This window comes from Tachyglossus aculeatus, chromosome 14, assembly GCF_015852505.1.
Source record: "Tachyglossus aculeatus isolate mTacAcu1 chromosome 14, mTacAcu1.pri, whole genome shotgun sequence".
NCBI classification, from domain to species: Eukaryota; Metazoa; Chordata; class Mammalia; order Monotremata; family Tachyglossidae; genus Tachyglossus; species Tachyglossus aculeatus.
The window spans coordinates 57839079-57862786 of record NC_052079.1 but is presented as its reverse complement, the minus strand read 5'-3'; the positions used below and the strand labels follow the sequence as shown (position 1 = coordinate 57862786).

The 23708-nt window shown below is 51.7% G+C and overlaps 1 protein-coding gene across 1 annotated transcript in view; it reads right to left on the bottom strand.

Moving 5' to 3' along the window:
* Nucleotides 1-9299: 9299 nt before the first annotated feature.
* WNT7B (Wnt family member 7B) overlaps nucleotides 9300-23708 on the bottom strand; it is a 95825-nt gene continuing 81416 nt past the window's right edge. The window contains exon 4 of the mRNA XM_038756589.1: nucleotides 9300-11545. Coding sequence (XP_038612517.1) covers nucleotides 11066-11545 — 480 coding nt within the window. The 3' untranslated portion in view covers nucleotides 9300-11065. The remainder of the gene's footprint in view (nucleotides 11546-23708) is intronic.

The window sequence follows — 23708 nt, the reverse complement described above, 5'->3', positions numbered from 1 at the left end:
CGGAGGCAGGGGACTGGCCGCACCTTCTCTGCTCCCATGGGTCTACACCCCCTCCCTCCCCCAACCATTGAGAACCTCGTGGCAGCAGTCCCCACACCCCCTGAGCCAGTGGAAAACTAGTCCAGCCACTAGCCCCCGGGCCCACTCACTCCAATAGAGTGGGCTACTACCTCCTTGTAGAAAATCTCTATAATCAGTGATATCTATTGAGCGTTTTCTGTGTGCAAAGCACTCTACTAAGCCCCCAGGAGAGTCCGATACAACAGTGTCGGGAGACCCATTTACTCTGGGAAGCTGCTGCCGCCTTCACTGGCTCTACTACTTGCCAACTGTGTGACCTTGGGCAAGTCACTTGATTTCTTTGTGTCTCTAGACTGGAAGTTTCATGTGGGCCAGGACTGTGTCTGCCGACTCAACCGTATTGTAATAATAATAATAATAATAATGTTGGTATTTGTTAAGCACTTACTCTGTGCCAAGCACTGTTCTAAGCGCTGGGGAGGATACAAGGTCGTCAAGGTTGTCCCCCGTGGGGCTCACAGCCTTCATCCCTATTTTACAGATGTGGAAACTGAGGCCCAGAGAAGTGAGGTGACTTGCCCAAAGTCACACAGCTGACAAGTGGTAGAGCCAGGATTAGAACCCATGACCTCTGACTCCCAAGCCCAGGCGCTTTCCACTGAGCCACAATGCTTCTCTGTACTGAGTATGGTGCTCTGGACACGATAAGCACTCAATAAATGTCACTGATGGGTGATTGATTTCCACATCTATAAAATGAGGATAAAAAACTATTAGACTGTGAACCCCAAGTGGGACAGAGACTGGGTCTGATCTGGTAATTCATTCATTCAGTCTTATTTATTGGGTGTTTACTGTGTGCGAAGCACTGTAGTAACAATCTTGTATGTACCCCAGCTGTTTAGTACAGTGCTAGACGCCTATTAAGCTCTTAACAAATACCATTATTATTATTATTACAATTATTAAATTTGAAACTTCCACCCAATCAATCCATCGATCATATTTATCAGGCACTTACTCTGTGCAGAGAGGATACAATACAATAGAGTCAGTAGACTCATTCCCTGCTCATAAGGAGCTCACGGTCTAAACGGGGAGACAGACATTAGAATAAATAAATAAATTGCAGGTAAGTGCCCCAACAGTCAGGAAACATGCCCCAGTGTCTAACCTAAATCCAGTCCGCTGCAGTTTCAAACCCTGCCCACCCAGCCTAGGGAGTGGGTAGAGGCCCGTTCCCTGTATCATAAGGACTTCAAACCCCCTGGCCCACTCCTGCTGACCCTTTCCGAGGAAGCGCTCAATAAATGCCATCGAATGAATGAATGAATGACTCTGGACCAGGTGGTTGAGGAACATCAAGAGGGAGAAGCCCAGAAGGATCCAATAAATCAATCAATCAATCGTATTTATTGAGCGCTTACTGTGTGCAGAGCACTGTACTAAGCGCTTGGGAAGTACAAGTTGGCAACATATAGAGACAGTCCCTACCCAACAGTGGGTTCACAGTCTAAAAGGGGGAGACAGAGAACAAAACCAAACATACTAACAAAATAAAATAAATAGAATAGATATGTACAAGTAAAATAAATAAAGAAAGAAATAGAGCAATAAATATGTACAACCATATATACAGGTGCTGTGGGGAAGCGAAGGAGGTAAGATGGGTGGGATGGAGAGGGGGACGAGGGGGAGAGGAAGGAAGGGGCTCAGTCTGGGAAGGCCTCCTGGAGGAGGTGAGCTCTCAGTAGGGCCTTGAAGGGAGGAAGAGAGCTAGCTTGGCAGATGGGCACAGGGAGGGCATTCCAGGCCCAGGGGATGACGTGGGCCGGGGGTCGATGGCGGGACAGGCGAGAATGAGGTACGGTGAGGAGATTAGCGGCAGAGGAGTGGAGGGTGCAGGCTGGGCTGGAGAAGGAGAGATCCAGTCAAGGCCACCCCTGCCCTCAGGGAGCTGAGCTTCGAATGGGCCGGTGGTCTGCCCCGCCTGGGTGACCTCCCGTCTCCCGCCCATCCTCCCGCCTCTCTCTCTGTCAGCAGGTCCGAAGGTTGGGGTCTGGGGAGGAGCTCGGACCCACCACCCACCCGGCTCCAACAGCCCAGGGAAAGGCAGGATTTGGGCTTGGGGCAGACTTTTGGATCAGGGCTGGCAGCGGAGGCCTGAGCCCTTGAAACAGGGTGAGTATACACAAAGCAGCGTGGCCTAGAGGAAGGAGCATGGGGTTGGCTCTGCTGTGTGACCTCGGGCGAGGCACTTCACCTCTCTGGACCTCAGTGTCCTCCCCAGCAGAGTGGGGATGGGATCCCTGCTCTCTATCCATCTTATTGTCTTTTCTGCTCGTTCTGTGTTTGTGTTTCCTCTTTCCTCGTGTCTGCGGCCAAGCCCCTCTTCCCCTCCACATTCTTCGGTCGGAGGCCCTGGGGCTGTGGCTTTTACATTCTCCGCGCGCGCGTCTATTTTTTCCCAGTCCTCCATGTGCCTGAAGTGACCCTACCCCCTCACCCATCCCCTGAACGGGGACCCTGGGAGGGATAGAGGGGGACAACACCTCCATTCCCCCACTGCTCTCCCATTCCCCAAGAAGGAACCCTGGCGAGGAGAGAGGGGGACGAAAGGGACTCCAGTGGGGTTTGGGGAGACAGCAGCAGGCCCACCCCCCTGCCGCTCGTCTATCCCTGGAGCAGGGACCCTGTCAGGGCGCGAAGGAGCCAGCAGACTGGAAGGCGGTCCCCGTCTTTTCCCCAAGCAGGGTCCAGAGGGTGAGGCCTCCCAGGCTCGGATGGGCTGGGGCCGCCGCTCCGGTCACCTGCCGCCACTTCCTCATTCTCCAGGTCTGGAGGAGTCGCGGAGCTCCGATGTCCGGGAGAAACTCCCAAACCGGTATTTTCTCAGAGCCCGGCAGGGGACGACGGCACGACGCCCGGCCCGCCCGGAGCCGACACTTCAGCCAACGCCGGGCGCTCGCCCAAGGACCAAGGGGCATGATGGTGTGGGGAGCTCAGCTCCAAAGGGAGCACAGATGTACCCCTCCTCCCCACCCCCCTGCCACATGACAAGCCTGAGGGGCACTGTCAATCCACCCATCAATCAATGGTATTTATTGAGTGCTCACTGTGAATGGAGCACTGTACTAGACCCCGAGAAACAGAACTGCTTCCCCAACTCACTCCAGGCCAGGCCTTCCCACAAGCATTTTCTAATGAGGCAGCGTGGCCTAATGGAAAGGCCACTGAAAGTCAGGAGGCCTGGGTTCTAATCACAGGTCTAACACTTGGCCCGCTGTGTGACTTCAGGCAAGTCTCTTATCTTCTCTGGGCTTCAGTTTCCTTCTCTGTCTAATGGGGATAAGATCCCTGCTCTCTCCCTCCCTGTTAGTCTGGGAATTCTTAAGGATCGGGACAGGCTCCCGTCTGTATAGATCATGTCTACCCGAGGGCTCAGTGCAGTGCTTGGCACAAAGTGAGCGTCGCCCCCTTCTCAGCAGCCATCCCGACGGACCGTGCAGTCCATTTCTGGGGCGATCGGCAAGTCTCGAAGGTCTGGTGAGTGCCCCAGCAAGCCGGCGGGGTAAGAGGAAGCGCAAGGAGCTGGGACGGGATGGCCCGGGACGAGCCTCGGTGGGCAAACCTGTCTGGCAGCATTGTTTCGGGCCCTGCGGAAGAATGCCGTGCACTCTCCGACAGGTGTGCGCGCCCCACGGCAGGAGCCCCAGTGTATGGACCCCAGTGCAAAAGCCCTGGCACGTAGCCCCCCACCATTATGACCCCACTGCAGGCCCCCCAATACATGGGCCAACACATAATCAGAATGATAATGATGGTACTTGTCAAGCGCTTACTATGTGCCAAGCACCGTTCTATGCACTGGAGTAGATGCAAGGTAATCAGTTTGGACACAGTCCCTGTCCCACATGGGGCTTACAGTCTTAATCCCCATTTCACAGATGAGGGAACTGAGGCACAGAGGAAGTGAAGTGACTAGCCCAAGGTCACCCAGCAGACAGGTGGAGGAGCCGGGATTGGAACCCACATCCTCTGACTCCTACCACTAGCCCACGCTGCTTCCCACACGAATCCTATCACACGGATGCTCCCTGCCCTGCATGGACCCCAATGCACGATCCTTACCACACAGGCTCCACTGCAGGAGCTCCAATGCATGGGTCCCGTTGTTTGGATCCTTCTGCATTTGGGCCCTGTTGCATGGTTCTTACCACATCGTCAATTGTATTTATTGAGCGCTTACTATGTGCAGAGCACTGTACTAAGCGCTTGGGCTTAGTACAGTGTAGCCCATGTACCACATGGGCCCTCCCCCACTGAATATGCCTAGGCACCAGGATCTGGCCATCCCCCACTGAGAACATACCCTAAAAATCACCCATTTCAAAGGATTTGCACCAGGGACACAGGAATGCGGGCTTGGAATGCGCTCTTAAAAAGAGTTCTAATGTATTCATTTTTTTTTTAATCTTCAAGGAGCTCTACCTGCTTCATTTATTCGTTCAACTGGGAAAAGCGAGACGTTAGTAAGGACAGAGCTTTCCATTGGTCTGAGGCAGCGGAGCAGACGCCCCAGCCCGGAGAAGTCGATCCTCCCACCCGTGACTGGTGCGATGCCACTCGTGGACGACATCAATCGTATTTATTGAGCACTCGCTGTGTGCAGAGTACTGTACTGAGCACTTGGGAGAGTACAACGTTAACAGAGTTGATAGGTTTCCTGCCCACCACGATAGCCAGTTTCAGGCCGAGCCGGGACTAGAACCCAGGTTTCTGGGCTCCCAGGGCCGAGCTCACCCCACGGGACGCACAGCAGGGCTCCGAAGATTGCAACGATGCTACCTTGGATTTGTACAGTCAATTAATCAATGGTATTTATTGAGTGCTTGCTCTGTACAAAGCACTGTACTGTTTGGGAGAGTAATAATAATAATTATAATAATGGCATTTATTAAGAGTTTACTACGTGCAAAGCACTGTTCTAAGTGCTGGGGAGGTTACAAGGTGATCAGGTTGTCCCACTGGGGGGTCACAGTCTTCATCCCCATTTTACAGATGAGGTAACTGAGGCCCAGAGAAGTCAAGTGACTTGCCCAAAGTCACACAGCTGACAATTGGCAGAGCCGGGATTTGAACCCATGGCCTCTGACTCCAAAGCCCATGCTCTTTCCATTGAGCCACGCTGCAATACAACAGAACTAGCAGACAGTTTCCCTGCCCATAATGAGCTTATAGTCTAGAGGGGGAGACAAGCACTAACATAATAATAATAATAATAATAATAATAATAATAATGACATTTGTTAAGCGCTTACTATGTGCAAAGCACTGTTCTGAGTGCTGGGGGGGATACAAGGCGATCAGGTTGTCCCACGTGGGGCTCACAGTCTTAATCCCCATTTTGCAGATGAAGGTAACAGAGGCTCAGAGAAGTTAAGTGGCTTGCCCAAGGTCACACAGCAGACATGTGGCGGAGCTGGGATTCGAACCCATGACCTCTGACTCCAAAGTCCGTGCTCTTTCCACTGAGGAATAAATAATTTTATAATAAATAGTTTAAAGACACATGCAGTGCCTCTCTTCCTCACTCCAGCTTGGTGAGTTGGGGAGAGGCTGGTTTTATTCTCTCCATTTTACAGACAAGGAAACCGAAGCTCAGAGAGGTTAAGCGATTTACCTAACGCCACACAGCAGTCCAGCGGCACAGCTGGGAGGAGAACCTGGATCTCCTCACGTCCGGATCCATCCTCCCTCCGCTGAACGGCACATGGGGCCGGGGCCGGGAATTGAAATTTCCTGCCACAGTGGAGAGAGTCCAGGGCTGTGATCAGGTGATCTGGATTCTAGTCCCGTCTCTGGCTCTGGCCTGCTGTGTGACCTTGGACAGGTCTCTCAACCTCTCTGAGCTTCCATTTCCTCTTCAGTAAAATGAGGAGATGGTTGCTATCTGTCCTCCCTATTTGCCTAGCCCGTTGCTCTACATTAAGAAGGTACCCAGTTCACGCTCTGAACACAGTGGGTGACCAGTAATAATAATAATAGTAATAATAATTATGGTATTTGTTAAGCGCTTACTATATGTCAAGCACTGTTCTAAGTGCTGGGGTAGATATCAGCTAATCATTCTATTTATTCTGATGATATTGACACCGGTCCACTTGTTTTGTTTTGTTGTCTGTCTCCCCCTTCTAAACTGTGAGCCCGTTGTTGGGTAGGGACCGTCTCTATATGTTGCCAATTTGTACTTCCCAAGCGCTTAGTACAGTGCTCTGCACACTGTGAGTGCTCAGTAAATACGATTGAATGAATGAAGGAAGGAATGAATCAGGTTGGACACAGTCCCTGTCCCACGTGGGGCTCACAGTCTCCATCCCCATTTGACAGATGAGGGAACTGAGGCCCAGAGAAGTGAAGGGACTGGCACCGCTGATGTGGTGGAGTTGGGATTAGAACCCAGGACCTTCTGACCCCCAGGCCTGGGCTCTTTCAATTAAGCTGTGCTTCTTCTCATTACAGCACTCTGAACTGAGTAGGTGCCCAGTATGGTGTTCCGTATTGGGAAGGTTACTGGTAGAGGGCACTGCACCCAGGAGGCGCCCAGTACAGCTCCCTGTGCCCAGAAGTCATCCAGTCTGCCTTGTGGATGGCGATGGGCGGGAGGGTGGGCTGGCCTCCAGTGGGCTTTTAGACTGTGAGCCCACTGTTGGGGAGGGACCGTCTCTATATGTTGCCAATTTGTACTTCCCAAGCGCTTAGTACAGTGCTCTGCACATAGTGAGCGCTCAATAAATACGATTGATGATGGTCATCCTGTCCTTGCCGGACTGGCTGGGGCCGGGGTCACTGGGCTTGGCAGGTTCTTCCTCCCCAGGCGCAGGGGGTGACCGTCAGAGGAGGAGGCAGCCGAGCCGCTGCCTGACCCCTAGTCACCCAACCAGCCACTAATCCTCCACGGGCCGGGGGGCCCCGACTCAGCTGCCCCGCGGGGATCCCGCGGGCTCAGGGAAGCAGCGTGGCTCAGTGGAAAGAGCCCGGGCTTGGGAGTCAGAGGTCATGGGTTCGAATCCCGGCTCTGCCACTTGGCAGCTGTGTGACCTTGGGCAAGCCACTTAACTTCTCTGGGCCTCAGTTCCCTCATCTGGAAAATGGGGATTAAGACCGTGAGCCCCAAGTGGGACAACCTGATCCCCTTGTATCCCCCCAGAGCTTAGAAGGGTGCTTTGCACATAGTAAGCGCTTAACAAATACCACCCCCACCCCAACCCCTCCGCAAGACGGTCCCCGCAGCCCCGCATCGGCATGGTGCGTTGGACAGAGCCTGGGCCTGGGAGTTAGAAGGTGGTGGGTTCTAAACCCGGCCCCACCACCTGTCTGCTGCGTGACCTTAGGCAAGACACTTCACTTCTCTGGGCCTCACTTCCCACATCTGTAAAATGGGGCTCGAGACCGGGAGCCCCACGTGGGACAGGGACTGTGTCCAACCTGTTTTGCTTGGATCCTCCCCAGTGCTTAGTAAGGTGCCTGGCACACAGTAAGCGCTTAACAAATACAACCATTTCTTTTCCTCCCTGGACTCCTCTGACCCTCCCCTTCCCTCCAGGACCGAGGTGATTGTCCCCCTCCAGCCCACCGGCCCCCCCAGGGCCCCCTCCCCCTCTGCACAAGGTGGAGACCCCCACTCCAGTCTCCGCAACCCCCAGTTCGGGGTGGCAGGGGTGGCCTCGGGGTGGTTGTGTTGACGTGGTTCTCCGGCCTGAGCATGGTGGGGTCATTCTCAGGGGTCTCGGGGCTCTTTCTGGGCACAACCAGGGTGCACAAACAGAGGCGACACATGTTCCGTTGGTTCGAAGTTCTTTAATAACATACAGCATTTGGGGTGACCCTGCAGGTCGGGGGGCCCAGGGGGATGGGGAGCTGGGGGCGGGGGGCTAGTCACATGTCATTTCATGTGGGTGACAAGGGTGCTGGCTCCAGCCCCACCAAATCCTCTCCCCGCCGCCACCACGCTCCGAAACCCAAAATCACCCTTTCCGGACACCCGTTCGACATTCTCATTCGCGAGGAAGGACAAAACGTGGAGGGTTGCCGTCCCCCTTGTCCCAAGGAGACGGCGTCGGCGTCTTCTAGGTCCTTCCCACTCAGTGTTCTTCACAATAATTTAAAATAGTCTCTAGACATTTAAATGATATACAATAATATAACTTAATGGGATTCCTTAACAAACACTAACCTAGGTATTTACAGAGTCTGGTGCCTTAGGATTGGACATCGGGTGCTGGTTGCCCAGAAACTGAGCAGGAAATTCAGTGTATCGGTTCATCGGAGCAGGATGGGGGTGCTCCACTAGCTTTCTGGGCAGTGACTTTGCAGGACGAAGACGTACTAGACGCCATTTCCGGTCATGCCCGCCTCACCCCCCTCCTTCCCGAAGGTCAGCATCGGGGGGGATGGAAGGCTGGTCTTTCTATTCTGTGCCTCGCCTCCCCCGCTGGATTGTAAACTCCTCAAGGGCAGAGATTGTGTCTACTAACTCGGTTGTATTCTCCCAAGTGTCAGTAAAGTGCTCTGCACACAGTAGGCGCTCAGCAGAGTGCTCTACACACAGTGTGTGCTCAGTACAGTGCTCCGCACGCAGTAGGCGCTCAATACAGTGCTCTGCCAACGGTAGACTATACACCTCTCAAGGGCAGGGATCATGTCTACTAACTCTATTGTACTTTCTCAAGCGCTCAGCACAGTGCTCTGCACACTGTAGACTGTAAGCTCCTTGAAGGCAGGGATCGTGTCTATTAACTCTACCATCCCCTCCCAAGCGCTCAGTACAGTGCTCTGCACAGCGTAGACTCTAAGCTTCTAGAAGGCAGGGAGCACGTCAACTAACTCCATTATATCCTCCCAAGAGCTGTGTACAGTTTACACAGTAGGCGCTCAATAAATACTTGTCCCTGATGGACTGACTAGCCCTCAAACGCCATTGGCTCTTCCTTGTGAAATGCTGCATAATAATAATAATAATAATAATAAAAATAATAATAATTATGGTACTTGTTAAGCACTTACTATGTGCCAAGCACTGTTCTAAGCGCTGGGATAAATACAAGTTAATCAGGTTGGACGCAGTCCCTGTCTCCCATGGGGCTCACACTCTTAATCCCCATTTTACAGATGAGGTAACTGAGGGCCAGAGAAGTGAAGTGACTTGTCCAAGGTCACACAGCGGACAAGTGGCTGAGTCAGGATTAGAACCCAGGTCCTTCTGACTCCCGGGCCTCTATTCTACCCACTAAGCCACGCCGCTTTTCCAAGCCAGGCTGCATCAGGACACATGGTTCCCGGCTGAATGTTATCGGTTTTCCTCCCTCAAGAGAAAGGCCAGAAGTGGCAGGGGGAAGGGGAAGGAATTGGAGAACATGGTAGTGATTTGGCATCGTCCTCAGTGGTGGGAATTCTGATGGGGGCGGAGGGGAGGACAGGTGCGAACAGGGAAAAACCATTCCCGGGTTTTCCTGACCGTTTTGTACGGACTCAGGGCGGAGGGGCAAGGCAGGAAAGCTCACGTGGTTGGGCTAGGCTATCTGGGACTGAGCGTGAGGCTCTCGAACAGATGGGGAGGAAAGAGCGATGCCTCTCCTAACTCCTGGGCCTACAGGAAGTCGGTCGGGACTGGGATCCCGGGAAGAGCTGGGTGGGGGCTGGGCCTGGGGAATCACATGCGCGTTCAATCAACCGATCCATCATATTTATTGAGTGCATACTGCATGGGGAGCACTGTACTAAGAGAGTACGGTATAACAGAGTTGGTAGCCACATCCCTTGCCCACAACGAGCTTACAGTCTAGAGTCCCACAGCGCCCAGTGGGGGTTCCGGAGTCAGAGACCATATGGCCTCCTGTCTGAATGCCAAAATGGTCCCGCTGGATCCAGGAATGTGGTTTGGAAGTTGGCAGTTTCCAAGAGGGAAAAAAAAAAAATGGGCTGTGATTAGGGGATGGGATCGGGGGCCCAGGAAAAAAAAATAATTATGTGCCATGATTGGAGGGAGGGATCCCGGACCCAGAATAAAAACTAGCTGTGATCGGAAGCCTGGACACGTCAGGGCTGAGGAGTGGGGGCTGGGGGGTGGGGGGGAGGTGCAGCCTCCGATCTCGCTCAGTTCATATCACCTGTTAAGGCCTATCAGTACTCTATGAAAACAGACAGATCAGTAGCACCGAAAAACTCGGGGGTAATCAGAGAGAAAGATAGTAAAAGTCAGTCCCGATAAGTTTACATTTAGTACAGAATGAAGACGCGGCTACCCGTTAGTGCTTAGAATTCTTTTGGATGGTATTAAACATAAATAATTCTCTTCAGTGTCCATTCACGCAGCTCCAGTGTCACCGGCAGTGACCGCTGGCCTCCTTCACGAGGCTCGCTCAGCCGATAGTGGTGTTTTTCCAAGGTTTCGCCCCTCTCTCCGTCCCCCGCCACATCCCCGTGCCAACCGATCTGCTCCCAAGCAGTGGTCAAAAACCCCCGTGTCGTTTTTCTAAACTTCTTCCGCCTCGCTTGGGAAAAAAAAAATGACGGAGTCTCAGTTTCCTTTCCTCTCCAAAAAGGCGGTGGGGGAAGGGAGGGAAGCAGAGAGGACCGTTTGGCTTTCCAAACCAAGTTCCGGATGGGACTCGCTCTCTGATATGTAGAACTTTGACCTCGGGTCAGAAGATGAGGGGTGATATCCAGAATACACTGAGAAAAGACAAGCGGCTGGCGGTCAGTGGGGAGGGGGAGAATCTCGGGGCCAGAAACCCCCCATCGCCCTTATTTTCCTGAATGGTTGAGGGTCCCGAGGGCCCACTGGAAAGGACGTCTTCCCGGGAGCGTCAGGAGGCCGTGGCGGGTGGAGAGAGAGAGAGAGGGAGGGGACCATTCCTCGACTTCCCCCTAGAAAACTCCTTGTGCAAAATGATGCTCTTGGCGCCGAGCGGGCCTCCCGCCACCTTGGCCGGCGGCGGGCCGCACCCCGTCCATTCAAATCCACCCACGCGGGCGCCCGTCCCTATTTGCAGGTGAACACCTCTGTCCTCTCGCTGCACGTGTTGCATTTGACGAAGCAGCACCAGTGGAACTTGCAGTTGCACTGCCATACCTTGGTGTACTGGTGCGTGTTGTAGCCGCGCCCACAGCACATCATGTCGCAGCCCTCGGCGTGGGGGGACGTACGGTTGCAGAGGCGGCCCTGGGTGCCCACGCTCCCCGTGGCGGCGTCCTCCTCGCAGTAGTTGGGCGACTTCTCGATGTAGACCAGGTCGGTCTCCATGGGCTTCTGGTAGCTGCGGATCTGCTTGATCTTGAGGAATGTGGGTTGCCTCAGCCGGCTGGCCCGCACCACCTCCACCTGGACGGCCGAGTTGTACTTCTCCTTCAGCGCGTAGCCGATCTCGCGGAACTTGGGGAGGGTCGTCCAGCACGTCTTGGTGGTGCAGGACCCCGACACGCCGTGGCATTTGCACTCCAGTTTCATCCGCTCTTCCAGGACCTGGGAGGGCGACAGCAACCGCGCGGGGCCGGAGGTTGGTCTGTCGATCGATCGACAGAGGTCACAAGTGCTGACCTCGTCGGTCCATTCTTCCTGCTGTCCGTCCGCCCCTCCTTCTTTCCACCCGCCCCTCCAACCACACTTCCACTCATCCATCTGCTCATCTGTCCATCTGTCCGTTCACCTGTCTGCCCATTCATCTTTACTTCTTTCCACCCACCCATCCATCTGCCATCCATCCATGCATCCACTCTTCTGTCTGCTCACCTATCCATCTGCCACTCATCCATCCGTCCTTCTTCCCTGCCTTCCGTCCATCCACTCATCTATCCATCTGTCTGTTCTTTATTTCTTCCTCCCTCCATCCCCCCTTCCTTCCTTCCTTTCTTCCATCATCCGCCTATTCCCCCAACGACCCATCCATCTATCCGTCCACCCACCCAACCAACCACCCATCCATCCATCCAACAATCCATCCACCCACCAGCCACTCTCCTATCCATAATAATTGATGATCATTCTCAGGGTTATAATAGTTGCAGTATTTGTTAAGCTCTTACTATATTCCAAGCACTTTACTAAGCTTTGGGGAATATACAAAGTAATACTTATTCGGTACTTGGTACCAAACTCCGAGTTATACAACACAATCAGGTGGAACACATGGGCTTCTATTCTAAGAGGTAGAAAGAGCAGGTGGAGAAGCAACATGACCTAGTGGATAGAACACAGGCCTGGGAGTCCAAAGGCCCTGGGTTCTAATCCTGGCTCTGATACTTGGCTGATGTTTGTACTTGGTCAAGTCACTTCACTTCACTGTGCCTCGGGTACCTCATCTGTAAAAAGGGATTGATACCTGATTGAGAAGTGGCATTTCCTAGTGAATAGAGCAGGGGCCTGGCAGTCTAGTCCCGGCTCTGCCACTTGTCTGCCCTGTGACCTTGGACAAGTCACCTCACTTCTCTGTGACTCAGTTACCTCAACTGTAAATGGGGATTAGGACTGTGAGCCCTACGTGGGGTGGGGACTGGGTACAACCTGATTAACTTGTATCTACCCCAGCATTTAGTACAGTGCCTGGAACATAGTAAGTGCAAAACAAATGCCATTTTAAAAAAAGGGTTTCAGACACAGCCTGGCTACAGGGGAGGTTCATTAGCCGGCCAGTGGCTGAGTGACAGACATTCTACTGGGGCTCCCGGTGTCTGTGGAGAGTCCTGACCTGCCGTGGCAACCATCACCATGGGAATAGATGGGAACATACTACTACTACTAATAATAATAATTATGAAAATAGTAATAACGTTAAATCACATCACCCCCAAGAGGCCTTCCCCGAGTAAGCCCTCAGTTCCCTTGACCACCCTCCCCTCAGCATCAAACTCTGCACTTGTCAGTGAAACCCTTAAGGATTTTGATATTCACCACAACCCCAAGGATGCCTTATCCTAGTACTGTACCATTTCCCCTAGCTGTAATTCATTTTAATGTCTGTCTCCCCCATAGACTGTAAGCTCCTTGTGGGCAGGGAATGTGTTGGCCAACTCTGTTTTACTGGACTTTCCCAAGCTTAGTACAGGACTGCGCTCACGGACAGCGCTCCATAAATACTACTGATTGATTGAAGCATCCGCTGAGGGATCTGGACCGACCAGGAACGGATTGGCTGAAGAACGGCCTGGGTATAGGATGGCTGGAGCCCGGACCGGGGACAGGCTGGACGGAGACTAGGCCGGAAACAGACTGGATGGAGTCCTATCCCAGGACAGACCAGATGAGAGCTCACATCTGGAGAAGCGATTGGCTCACCATCAAACAGAAATTCCTCATCAGTGGCTTGAAAGCAGTCAGTCCCCTTGCCCCCTCCTACCTCACCTCGCTGCTCTTCTACTCCAACCCAAACCAGCCACTTTGCTCCTCTAATCCAACCTTCTTACTGTGCTTCAGTCTCATCTATCTCGCCGCCAACCCCTCACCCACGTCCTGCCTCTGTCCTGGATGCCCTCTCTCCTCATATCCAACAGTCCCCTTCTTCGAAGCCTTACTGAAGGCAGATCTCCTCCAAGAAGTCTTCCTTACATCCTCTCCTGCATCACCCTGACCTGCTCCCCTTATTCACCCCCCCTCCCACCCCACAACACTTATGTCCATATCTGTCATTTATTTCTCTTAACGTCTGCATCCCCCTCTAGACTGTAAGCTCATTGTGGACAGGGAATGTGTCTGTTTATTGTTCTGTTGTACTCTCCCAAGCGCTTAGTCCAGTGGTATGCACAAAGTAAGCGCTCAATAAAAATGTCTAATTGACTGACTGACTGACTGACAGCAGGTGGGCCGTCACAGGACAGAGAACATTGCCCCCGCTAAACATCCTGGACATCTTCTCGGGGAGACCAGCCCAGTAGCACTGTTCCATTAGCGGGCTGATAAAGTACTTGTGCTTATCTGCAAGACTGTCTTACCAAGGGAGTCCATCGAGACTGGCACGGTCCAATGTTTGCTGTGACTTTGCCCCCACACAGGGACACCCGGCCTTGTCCCAGGGGTCACCGCTTCAACACCTCTCCCTTCTGGGGCAGTGGGAACCCAGATCCCAACTAGTCGGCTCAGCCGCCCGAATCAGAGCTAACAATTGTGGTATTTGTTAAGCGCTTACCGTGGGCCAGACACTGAACTAAGCGCTGGGGTGGATACAAGCAAATTGGGTTGGACACAGTCCCTGTCCCAAGTGGGCCTTACAGTCTCAATCCCCATTTTGCAGATGAGGTCACTGAGGCCCAGAGAAGTGAAGTGACTTGCTTGAGGTCATACAGTAGACGAGTGGCAGAGCTGGGATTAGAACCCATGACCTTCTGACTCTCAGGCCCGTGCTCTAGCCACTATGTCATGCTGCTTCTGTGTGCTAAGCAAGAAGGTAAGCTCCTTGTGGGCAGCGAATGTGTCCCTTGCCTATTTTGTACTTCCCAAGCATTTTGTAATAATAATCGACCCCCGGCCCACGTCATCCCACGGGCCTGGAATGCCCTCCCTCTGCCCATCCACCAAGCTAGCTCTCTTCCTCCCTTCAAGCTCCTACTGAGAGCTCACCTCCTCCAGGAGGCCTTCCCAGACTGAGCCCCTTCCTTCCTCTCCCCCTTGTCCCCCTCTCCATCCCTCCCATCTTACCTCCTTCCCTTCCCCACAGCACCTGTATATATGCATATATGTTTGTACACATTTATTACTCTATTTTTTTATTTATTTTACTTGTACATATCTATTCTATTTATTTTATTTTGTTAGTATGTTTGGTTTTGTTCTCTGTCTCCCCCTTTTAATCAATCAATCGTATTTATTGAGCGCTTACTATGTGCAGAGCACTGTACTAAGCGCTTGACTCTCCCCCTTTTAGACTGTGAGCCCACTGTTGGGTAGGGACTGTCTCTATATGTTGCCAACTTGTACTTCCCAAGTGCTTAGTACAGTGCTCTGCACACAGTAAGCACTCAAAAATTTGATTGGTTGATTGATTGATTAATAATAATGGTTATCATACTTGTTAAATGCTTACTATGTGCCAAGCACTGTTCTAAAAACTGGGGTAGACAAACATTAATCAGATTGGACACAGTCCCTGTCCCACATGGGGCTTATAGTAGAAAGGAGTAGGATTTAATCTCCATTTTACAGATGAGGTAACCGAAGCATTGAGAAGTGAAGTGACTTGCTCAGTCATGCAGCAGGCATGTGGCGGAGCCGGCATTAGAACCCAGGACCTCTGACTCTCCAGCCCGTGCTCTTTCCACTAAGGCCATGCTCCTTCTGACAGTGCACCACGTTCAAGGGGCGCTCAGTATGTACCATTGCTTATTATTAAGCCCTTGAGTAAGAGGCACGGTTCTGTCTTCGAGGAGTTGGCCGTCTAAGGGGATTCACTGTCTTATTCAGACCCGGGGGCAAAGCCCTTGGAAAGGCAAAGCCCCACTTGTTTAGACCCTACTCTTTCATCCTCCACCTTCAAGCTAGCAGGGGTGGACAGGGCTGTGGCATTCCCAAGTGGATTCTGCCTCCCACAATTGGCAGCAAATCAGCCATCCTCTTGCCATGGGCCTATGACCATTGCAGTCAATCAAAAGTATATATGGAGCACTTACTGGGTCAGAGCACTGTACTGAATGCTTGGACTAGTACAGTACAGTCAGTAGATAATCACGACCCCTCCTCAAGGAGCTTCTAGTCTACTGTGTGCAGGGCACTGTACTGAACGTTTGGGAAAAGACCACAGAGGTAGTAGACATGATCCCTGCCTTCAAAGAGTGTGCAATCTAGTGAGGTTATTTCTTAGGGAGGAAGAAGCAGTGGAAAGAATATTAGTTCCATTTATTTTCCTGCCCGGGAGTCTTCATGGAAAGAGCACAGGATAGGGAATCAGTAGACCTTGGGTTCTAATCCCAGCTCTGCCACTTGCTTGCTGTGGGACCTTGGGCAAACCATTTAACGTCTCTGTGCCTCAGTTTCCTCTTTTGCAAAATGGATGTTAAATATCTGCTCTATGCCCTTCCTTAGACTGTGAACTCCATGTGGGCTATCTACCCTGACAGCACAGTGCTTGGCACATAGTAAGCATTTAACAAATACTACAAGGATACTATTATTATTATTATTATTATACTATTATTATTAAATACTATTATTTGAAGGGTTTGGCAGACTGGTGGGATTTGGGCTGGAGGGGTTTTCTTTGCAAGGCTACAAATAGCTAATTCATTCGCTACCCCTACAGAGAAGTAGCATGGCCAAGTGAAAGACACAGGGCCTGGGAATCAGAATGACCTGGGTTCTAATCCTGACTACCCACTTGTCTGCAGTGTGATCTTGGGCCAGTCACTCAACTTCTCTGTGCTTCAGTTATCTCCTCTGTAAAACGGGGATTAAGACTGTGAGCCCCACATGAAACAGGGACTGTTCATTCAGTCAGTCAATTGTATGTATTGAGCAGCACTGTACGAAGCACTTGATTGCCTAACCTCTGTAGCATGTATCTACCCCAGGGCTTCGAAGCACTTGATTGCCTAACCTCTGTAGCATGTATCTACCCCAGGGCTTAGTACAGTGCCTAGCACATAGTAACCTCTTAACAAGTATCACTTGCTCCCCTTATTCATTTCCCACTCCCAGCTCCAAAGCACTTATGTACATATTTGTGATTTATTTATTTATTTATTTTTCATATTAATGTCCATCTTCCCCTCTAGACTGTAAGCTCATTGTGGGCAGGGAATGTGTCTGTTTATTGTTCTATTGTACTCTTCCTAGTGCTTAGTACAGTGCACTGCACAAAGTAAGCACTCAATAAATACGACTATATGATTTTTTTTTTTAAAAAAGAAGCTTTGGTAAATGGTTCTATGGGTCTCCAAGCAGCTAGCGGTTTGAAGGGGAGTGGGAGTGGGGGTTGGGGGGGCTTATTTTCATCTTGATGTACTCTCTCCACAGCCCCACTCAAACTCAGAGTTTCTCAACGTCGCCCCAGCATTCACAGAGCGATTCTGGTGTCACTGTCTAAATATAATTTCTCGGGGAGGAAAATAGACCTGACAATAGACAGCCCCAAATTGTGGTTGGACTCGCGCCATTTTCCTCAGCTGGGGTGGTCAGCGGTGGGTCGGCCGGCCGGGCCGTGCGGTGTTTTTCTGGGCGGCGGGCGGCAGGCGGAGGGTCTGAGCTCAGCCAGCTGCACCCAGGCCTCTCCCCGCCAACAGTAGCAGCACCTTCGGAGTCCCCGGCCTCAGGAAATGGTTCCCCCAACGGTTAACCACGGTGATGTCAACCCGGACGGTGTCTTCCGCCCTGATTCATTCGCTACCCGTCTGCTCCACAGACTCTGTCATTGATTTGTTCGACTCAGAGCAACTTGGCTTGGGGTCCCGGGGACGCTGCTCTCTGAGCACTGACTCGTCCCCAGGGGGAGGCCCAACTCTCCAGAGTTCCCGGGGGCTCTGCTCTCTGAGAACTGACCGGGATTCCAAGGGAAGGACGACCTTGCCAGGGTTCTGAGGGATGCTACTGTCTGAGCCCTGGCCAGGACCTAGAGAGGAGAGCCACCTCCCCCAGGGTTCCCAGAGAGGACAGATTTTCCATATGTTTGAGGGTTTCTCTCTGGAAGCCTGCAGATCAAGACGGGACAGTCTGGCTGAATGGAGAATTGAGAGGTGGCATGGCCTGGTGGAAAGAGCAGGAGCCAGGAATCAGGACACCCAGGTCGAGCCCCAGCTCTGTCCCTGGCCTGCTGGACGTGTGACCTTGGACAAGTCACTTCCCCTCTCAAGACCTCAGTTCTCTGCTCTCCCTCCCTTTTAGACTGTGAGCCCCATGTGAGACAGGGATCGTCAGATTTGATTGTCTCACATCTACCCTTGTGCTCATTACAGTGTTTAGCGCGGAGTAAGCCTTCAGCCTAGTCTTCTGGAAAGACAGGACTGGAAGTCAGGAGACCCGGGTTTGAGACCCGGCTCTGCCGCTGCCCTCATATAGGATCTTAGGCAAGTCTGCTTACCCTCGCTGGGTCTCATTTTTTCATCTGTAAAATGGGAGTAAGATGGACTGTGAATCCCGTGTGTGACCAGGGACCATGTCCGATCTCATATTTCTAACTACTCCGGTCCTGAGCACATAGTAAACTCTTAGTGCCATCTTTCTTAAGAAGGAAATCACAGAGAGAGGGTTTACAAACTGGGGATCAGCTCTAGGCCTGAGATGGGGGTAGTTGTAGAGGTTCGAGGGGCTGGTCTAGGGAATTTTGTGGGGATGAATGGGTGAGGGAGCCCCCAGAAAGCACTGAAATTACAAGAGCCAACTTTTTATTATGGATTGGAGCAGGAGCAGGCCGGGGCTTGGGGGGCAGTTGGCAGAACTGAGAGGTGGGGCAAGCTTCAGAGAGCTGCCATTTGGGATCTTTTCAGCCCTGATCGGAAGAGCTCAGGTCGGGTCAGAGAATCCAGCCCAGCACCTACCCTGTCAAAACCTTCCCCTCAGGGCCTGGTCTATCTGACTGCATTTAGGGATGAGAGAGGAGAGAAGGGGAGAAAGAGGTGACAGAGACAGAGAGTGGGGAGAGAGAGAGGTGGGAGAGGTGGGGGGGAGAGAGGAGACAGAGAGGGAAGACAGAAGTGAGAGAGGTAGAGAAGACAGAGAGAGAGAAAGGGGGGAGAGAGGAGATAGGGAAGACAAAGGAGAGAGAGGTAGAGAAGACAGGGAGAAAAGGGGGCAAGAGGCAATAGAGAGGGAAAAGAGAAAGAGGGAGGGGAGAGAGATAGAGAGGACAGAAAGGAAGAGAGATAGGAGGGGGGTAGAGAGAGGAGAGAAAGAGGGAGAGAGAGAAGAGAGATAAAGAAGACAGAGGGACAGAGAAGAGAAAGAAGAGAGAGAGAAAGAGGGAGAGAGGAGTGAGATAGAGGGGGAGAGAAAAGAGAGAGAAGACAGAAAGTGGGAGAGGAGAGAGAGAAGACAGAGAGAGAGGGACTCAGAGAAGACAGAGAGAGAGAAGAGAGATAAGGAAGACAGAGAAAGAGGGACAGAGAGAGAGAAAGAGGAAGAGAGAAGAGAGATAAAGGGGTAGAGAAAGGAGAGAGAAGACAGAAAGGGGGAAGGAGTGATAGAGAAGACAGAAAGAGAGAAGACAGAGAGTGAAAGAAGCACAGAGATAAGTGAGGGGAGAAGAAAAGGGGGAAAGGAGAGAGAGAGAGAGAGAGAGAGAAGAAAAGAGAGAGGAGGAAGGAGGAGACAAAGGAAAGACAGATTAAACGGGTCTGTCTGGGAAAACTGTCATCTAGTTCCCAAAACAAAGGAAGTCAGTGTCTCATGCACTATCAGTCACTCTCTATCTTCAAACGATCTAAATTCTCTAGCTCTCTGTTCACTTTCCTACCCCCAATATTTTGCTACGTTTATCTCACGGAAGCCATTTCTCCAGACCGGCAATGAGGAAATGCTGAGTGAGAGGATGCTCAGAGGGGGTGCCAACTCTCAAGGGAGATGGTGATAAATGCTTGCAGATAGAGCTATGCCTCCCTCGGGTCTGAGAGGATTCTCACCGGCCCTTACACCCCTCTCTAGACCATAAGCTCCCTTCTAGACTGTAAGCTCGTTGTGGGCGGGGAATGCATCTGTCATATTGTACTCTCCCTAGCGCTTAGTACAGTGCTCTGTACGTAGTAAGCACTCAGTAAATATGATTGACTGACTTGAGGGCTCCGCCCATTGGCCAGCATCCCAGCGGTTACCGGGCAGCCGCCTGGGAGACTCTGCCGGAGCCCCACTGGCTGTGGAGAAAATACAGAGCGCAGAAGCGACATACGCCCTGCCTTCAGGGAGTTGCCACCCAAGGAAAGCAGTGTGGCCTTGTGGATAGAGCCCAGGGCTGGGAGTCAGAAGACCTGGCTTCTAAACCCAGCTCCACCACTTGCCCGCTGTGTGACTATGGGTAAGACACTTCATTTCTCTGAGCCTCAGTTCCCTCATCTGCAAAATGGGGATTCAATAACCCGTTCTCCCTCCTACTGAGACTGTGAGCCCCACGCGGTACCTGATTACCCTGTAACCACCAAAGCGCTTAGTACAGTTCTTGGCACATAGTAAGCACTTCATAAACATCACAATTATTAATATTATAATTGTTATTATCATGCATTTTGATGTTGTTCACAGAGTCCTCCTCTCTCTCCATCCCTCTTTAGTTATTTTTAACGGTATGTGTAAAGTGCTTCAGGGACTGTGTCCATCCTGATTACCTTGTATCTAGGCACTTAAAACAGTGCTTGGCACATAGTAAGTGCTTAACAAATAATAGAGAAGCAGCGTGGCTCAGTGGAAAGAGCCCGGGCTTTGGAGTCAGAGGTTATGGGTTCAAATCCTGGCTCTGGCAGTTGTCAGCTGTGTGACTTTGGGCAAGTCACTTCACTTCTCTGGGCCTCAGTGACCTCATCTGTAAAATGGGGATTAAGACTGTGAGCCCCATGTGGGACAACCTGATTACCCTGTATCTACCCCAGCGCTTAGAACAGTGCTTGGCACATAGCGCTTAACAAATACTACCATTATTAAATAATAATAATAATGGTATTTGTTAAGCGCTTACTATGTGTCGAGCACATAGTAACAACAACTAACAACTAACAATACCATAATCATTACTAATTAGTAGTAGTAGTAGTAGTAGTAGTAGTAGTAGTAGTAGTAGTAGTAGTAGTAGTAGTAGTAGTAATACTGTGGCTGGCACATCGTAAGAGCTTAACAAATACCACACACAAAAAAGAGTATGGATGGACTCCCTTCTTAGCTACCAGCTTCGGGTTCAGGGGTCCAGGCAGCATGAGAAGCAGCATAGCATAGTGGATAGAGGCCGGGCCTGGGAGTTGGATGGTCATGGGTTCAAATCCCGGCTCCGCCACTTGTCTGCTGTGTGACCTTGGGCAAGTCATTTTATTTCTCTGGGCCTCAGTTCCCTCATATGCAAAATGGAGAATAAGACTGGGAGCCCCATGTGGGGCAGGAACTGTGTCCAGCCAGATTTGCTTATATCCGCCCCCCAGCACTTAGTCCAGTGCCTGGCACATAGTAGGCACTTAACAAGCGCTCAGTGGGTCTCGGCTAAGAGCGCGGCCTGGAAAGCACACCTGCGGAGACAGTTCTGGGAAGGAAACGGTCCCCACGGAAATGTGTCATTCCCGTTGGCGGACCCTGGGCCCGCTGAGTCAGCGCACACACACTTGGGTTGCCCCCAGGAGCGGCTCTCTGCCTCGGCTCCCACCTCACGGAGTCGCCCCGTCCGTCGGCGGACGGGAACCTGACCAGAAGCTCGGGGGTTTGGCCGGGTCCGGGCCGTGGGCTGACGATGATGGAGCGACCGGGCGATGCCAACGTAAACAGAACCCGGCCCCTCCCGGCCTCTCCCGGCCGGCCGGCCGTGACTCAGGGCTGCCGGTCTGAAGCGGGACTATGCCAGGAGCTCCCGGAGCCCATGGGGGTGGGGTTGGCGGGCTGCTTCCACGGGCCATGCCCAGCACCCGGTGCCCAGTCCCCGGGGCCCTGGTGTAGATGGACACTAGAGGAGGGAAGCGGCGTGGCCAAGTAGTTGGAGCCTAGGCCTGGGAGATCATTCATTCAGTCGTATTTATTGAGCACTTACTATGTGCAGAGCCCTGTACTAAGCGCTTGGGAAGTACAAGTTACCAACATATAGAGACGGCCCCTACCCAACAACGGGCTCGCAGTTTAGAAGGACTGTGTTCTAATTCTGCCTCTGCCACTTTTCTCCTGTATGACCTCTCTAGGCCTCAGTTATAATACTAATAATATTAATGATGGTATTTGTTAAGCGCTTACTATGTGCAAAGCACTGTTCTAAGCGCTGGGGGGGGATACAAGGTGATGAGGTTGTCCCATGTGGGACTCACAGTCTTAATCCCCATTTTACAGATGAGGTAACTGAGGCTCAGAGAAGTTAAGTGACTTGCCCAAGGTCACACAGCAGACATGTGGCGGAGTTGGGATTCGAACCCATGACCTCTGACTCCAAAGCCCGGGCTCTTTCCACTGAGCCACGCTGCTTATCCCATCTATACAGTGGGGATTAAAACTGTGAGCCCCATGGGGGTCCTAGAGTGTGTCCAGCCTGATTAGGTCGCATCCACCCAGTGCTTCGAACAGTGTCTGGCACATAGTAAGCCCTTAACAGATGCCATAAAACCAAAGGATGCCTCATCAGAGCTGTCTGGATCCCCAGAGAAGCAATACAGCCTGATGGTAAGAGCCCGGGCCTTTGACACAGGAGATCTGGATTCTAAACCTGACTCTCCCCATTGTCTGCTGTGTGACCTTGGGCAAGTCCCTTCATTTCTAGACTGTGAGCCCACTGTTGGGTAGGTACCGTCTCTATATGTTGCCAACTTGTACTTCTGGTCTGCACACAGTAAGCGCTCAATAAATACGATTGAATGAATTTCTCTCAGTTGAACTGGGGATTCAGTACTGCCCTCCTTTCCTTTTCAAATTGTAAACTCGCTGTGGGCAGGGCACAGGTTTACCAACTCTGCTATATAGTACTTTCCCAAGCACAGAGTGCAGTGCTCTGCACACAGGAAGTGCTCAATAAATAGGATTGATCGATAGATTCATTGACCGATCTATTCTATTTATTTTATTTTGTTAGTATGTTTGGTTTTGTTCTCCGTCTCCCCCTTTCAGACTGTGAGCCCACTGTTGTGTAGGGACTGTCTCTATGTGTTGCCAACTTGTACTTCCCAAGTGCTTAGTACAGTGCTCTGCACACAGTAAGCGCTCAATAAATATGATTGATTGATTGATTAGACTGTGAGCCCCATGTGGAGCAGGGACTGTATCTGACCTATCTTGTATTTTATCCCAGCACTTAGTACCGTGCCTGGCACATAGCAGGCACTCAGCAAATACTATTGTTACATAATAATAATTATTATAATAATAATCATAGGAAATGTGACTTCCTGTGGGGGAAGAAGGGAGGCCAGGAAGGCGATGATTCCTTGGTCCCACAGAGCCTCCGGCTGGGAGCTCCCTCTTTTGTTTTTTTAGTGGTGTTTGTTAAGCACTTACTATGTGTCCGGCACTGTACTAAGCTCTGGGGTAGATAATAATAATGATAATAATAATGATGGCATTTGTTAAGCGCTTACCATGTGCAAAGCACTGTTCTAAGCCCTGGGGGAATACAAGGTGATCAGGTTGTCCCACGTGGGGCTCACAGTCTTCATTCCCATTTTACAGATGAGGTAACTGAGGCACAGAGAAGTTAAGCGGCTTGCCTAAGGTCACACAGCAGACAAGTGGCGGAGCCGGGATATGAACCTTGACCCTTGATCCAAGCTATTCAGGTTGGACCCAGCCCCGTCCTCCGTGGGGCTCACAGTCCTAACCCCCATTTTCCAGATGAGGTCACTAAGGCACACAAACGTGAAGTGACTTGCCCAAGGTCACCCGGCCAACCAGTGGCAGAGCTGGGATTAGAACTCAGGTCCTTCTGACTCCGAGGCCCCGTGCCGTATCCACTGAGACTCGCTGCTTTTCTCCAGCTCTCCATGGCCCAATCTCAAAGGCCGCAGCTCCTCCCTTCCTCAAAGCCCCTGGAATTCCACCTCCTCCAGGAAGC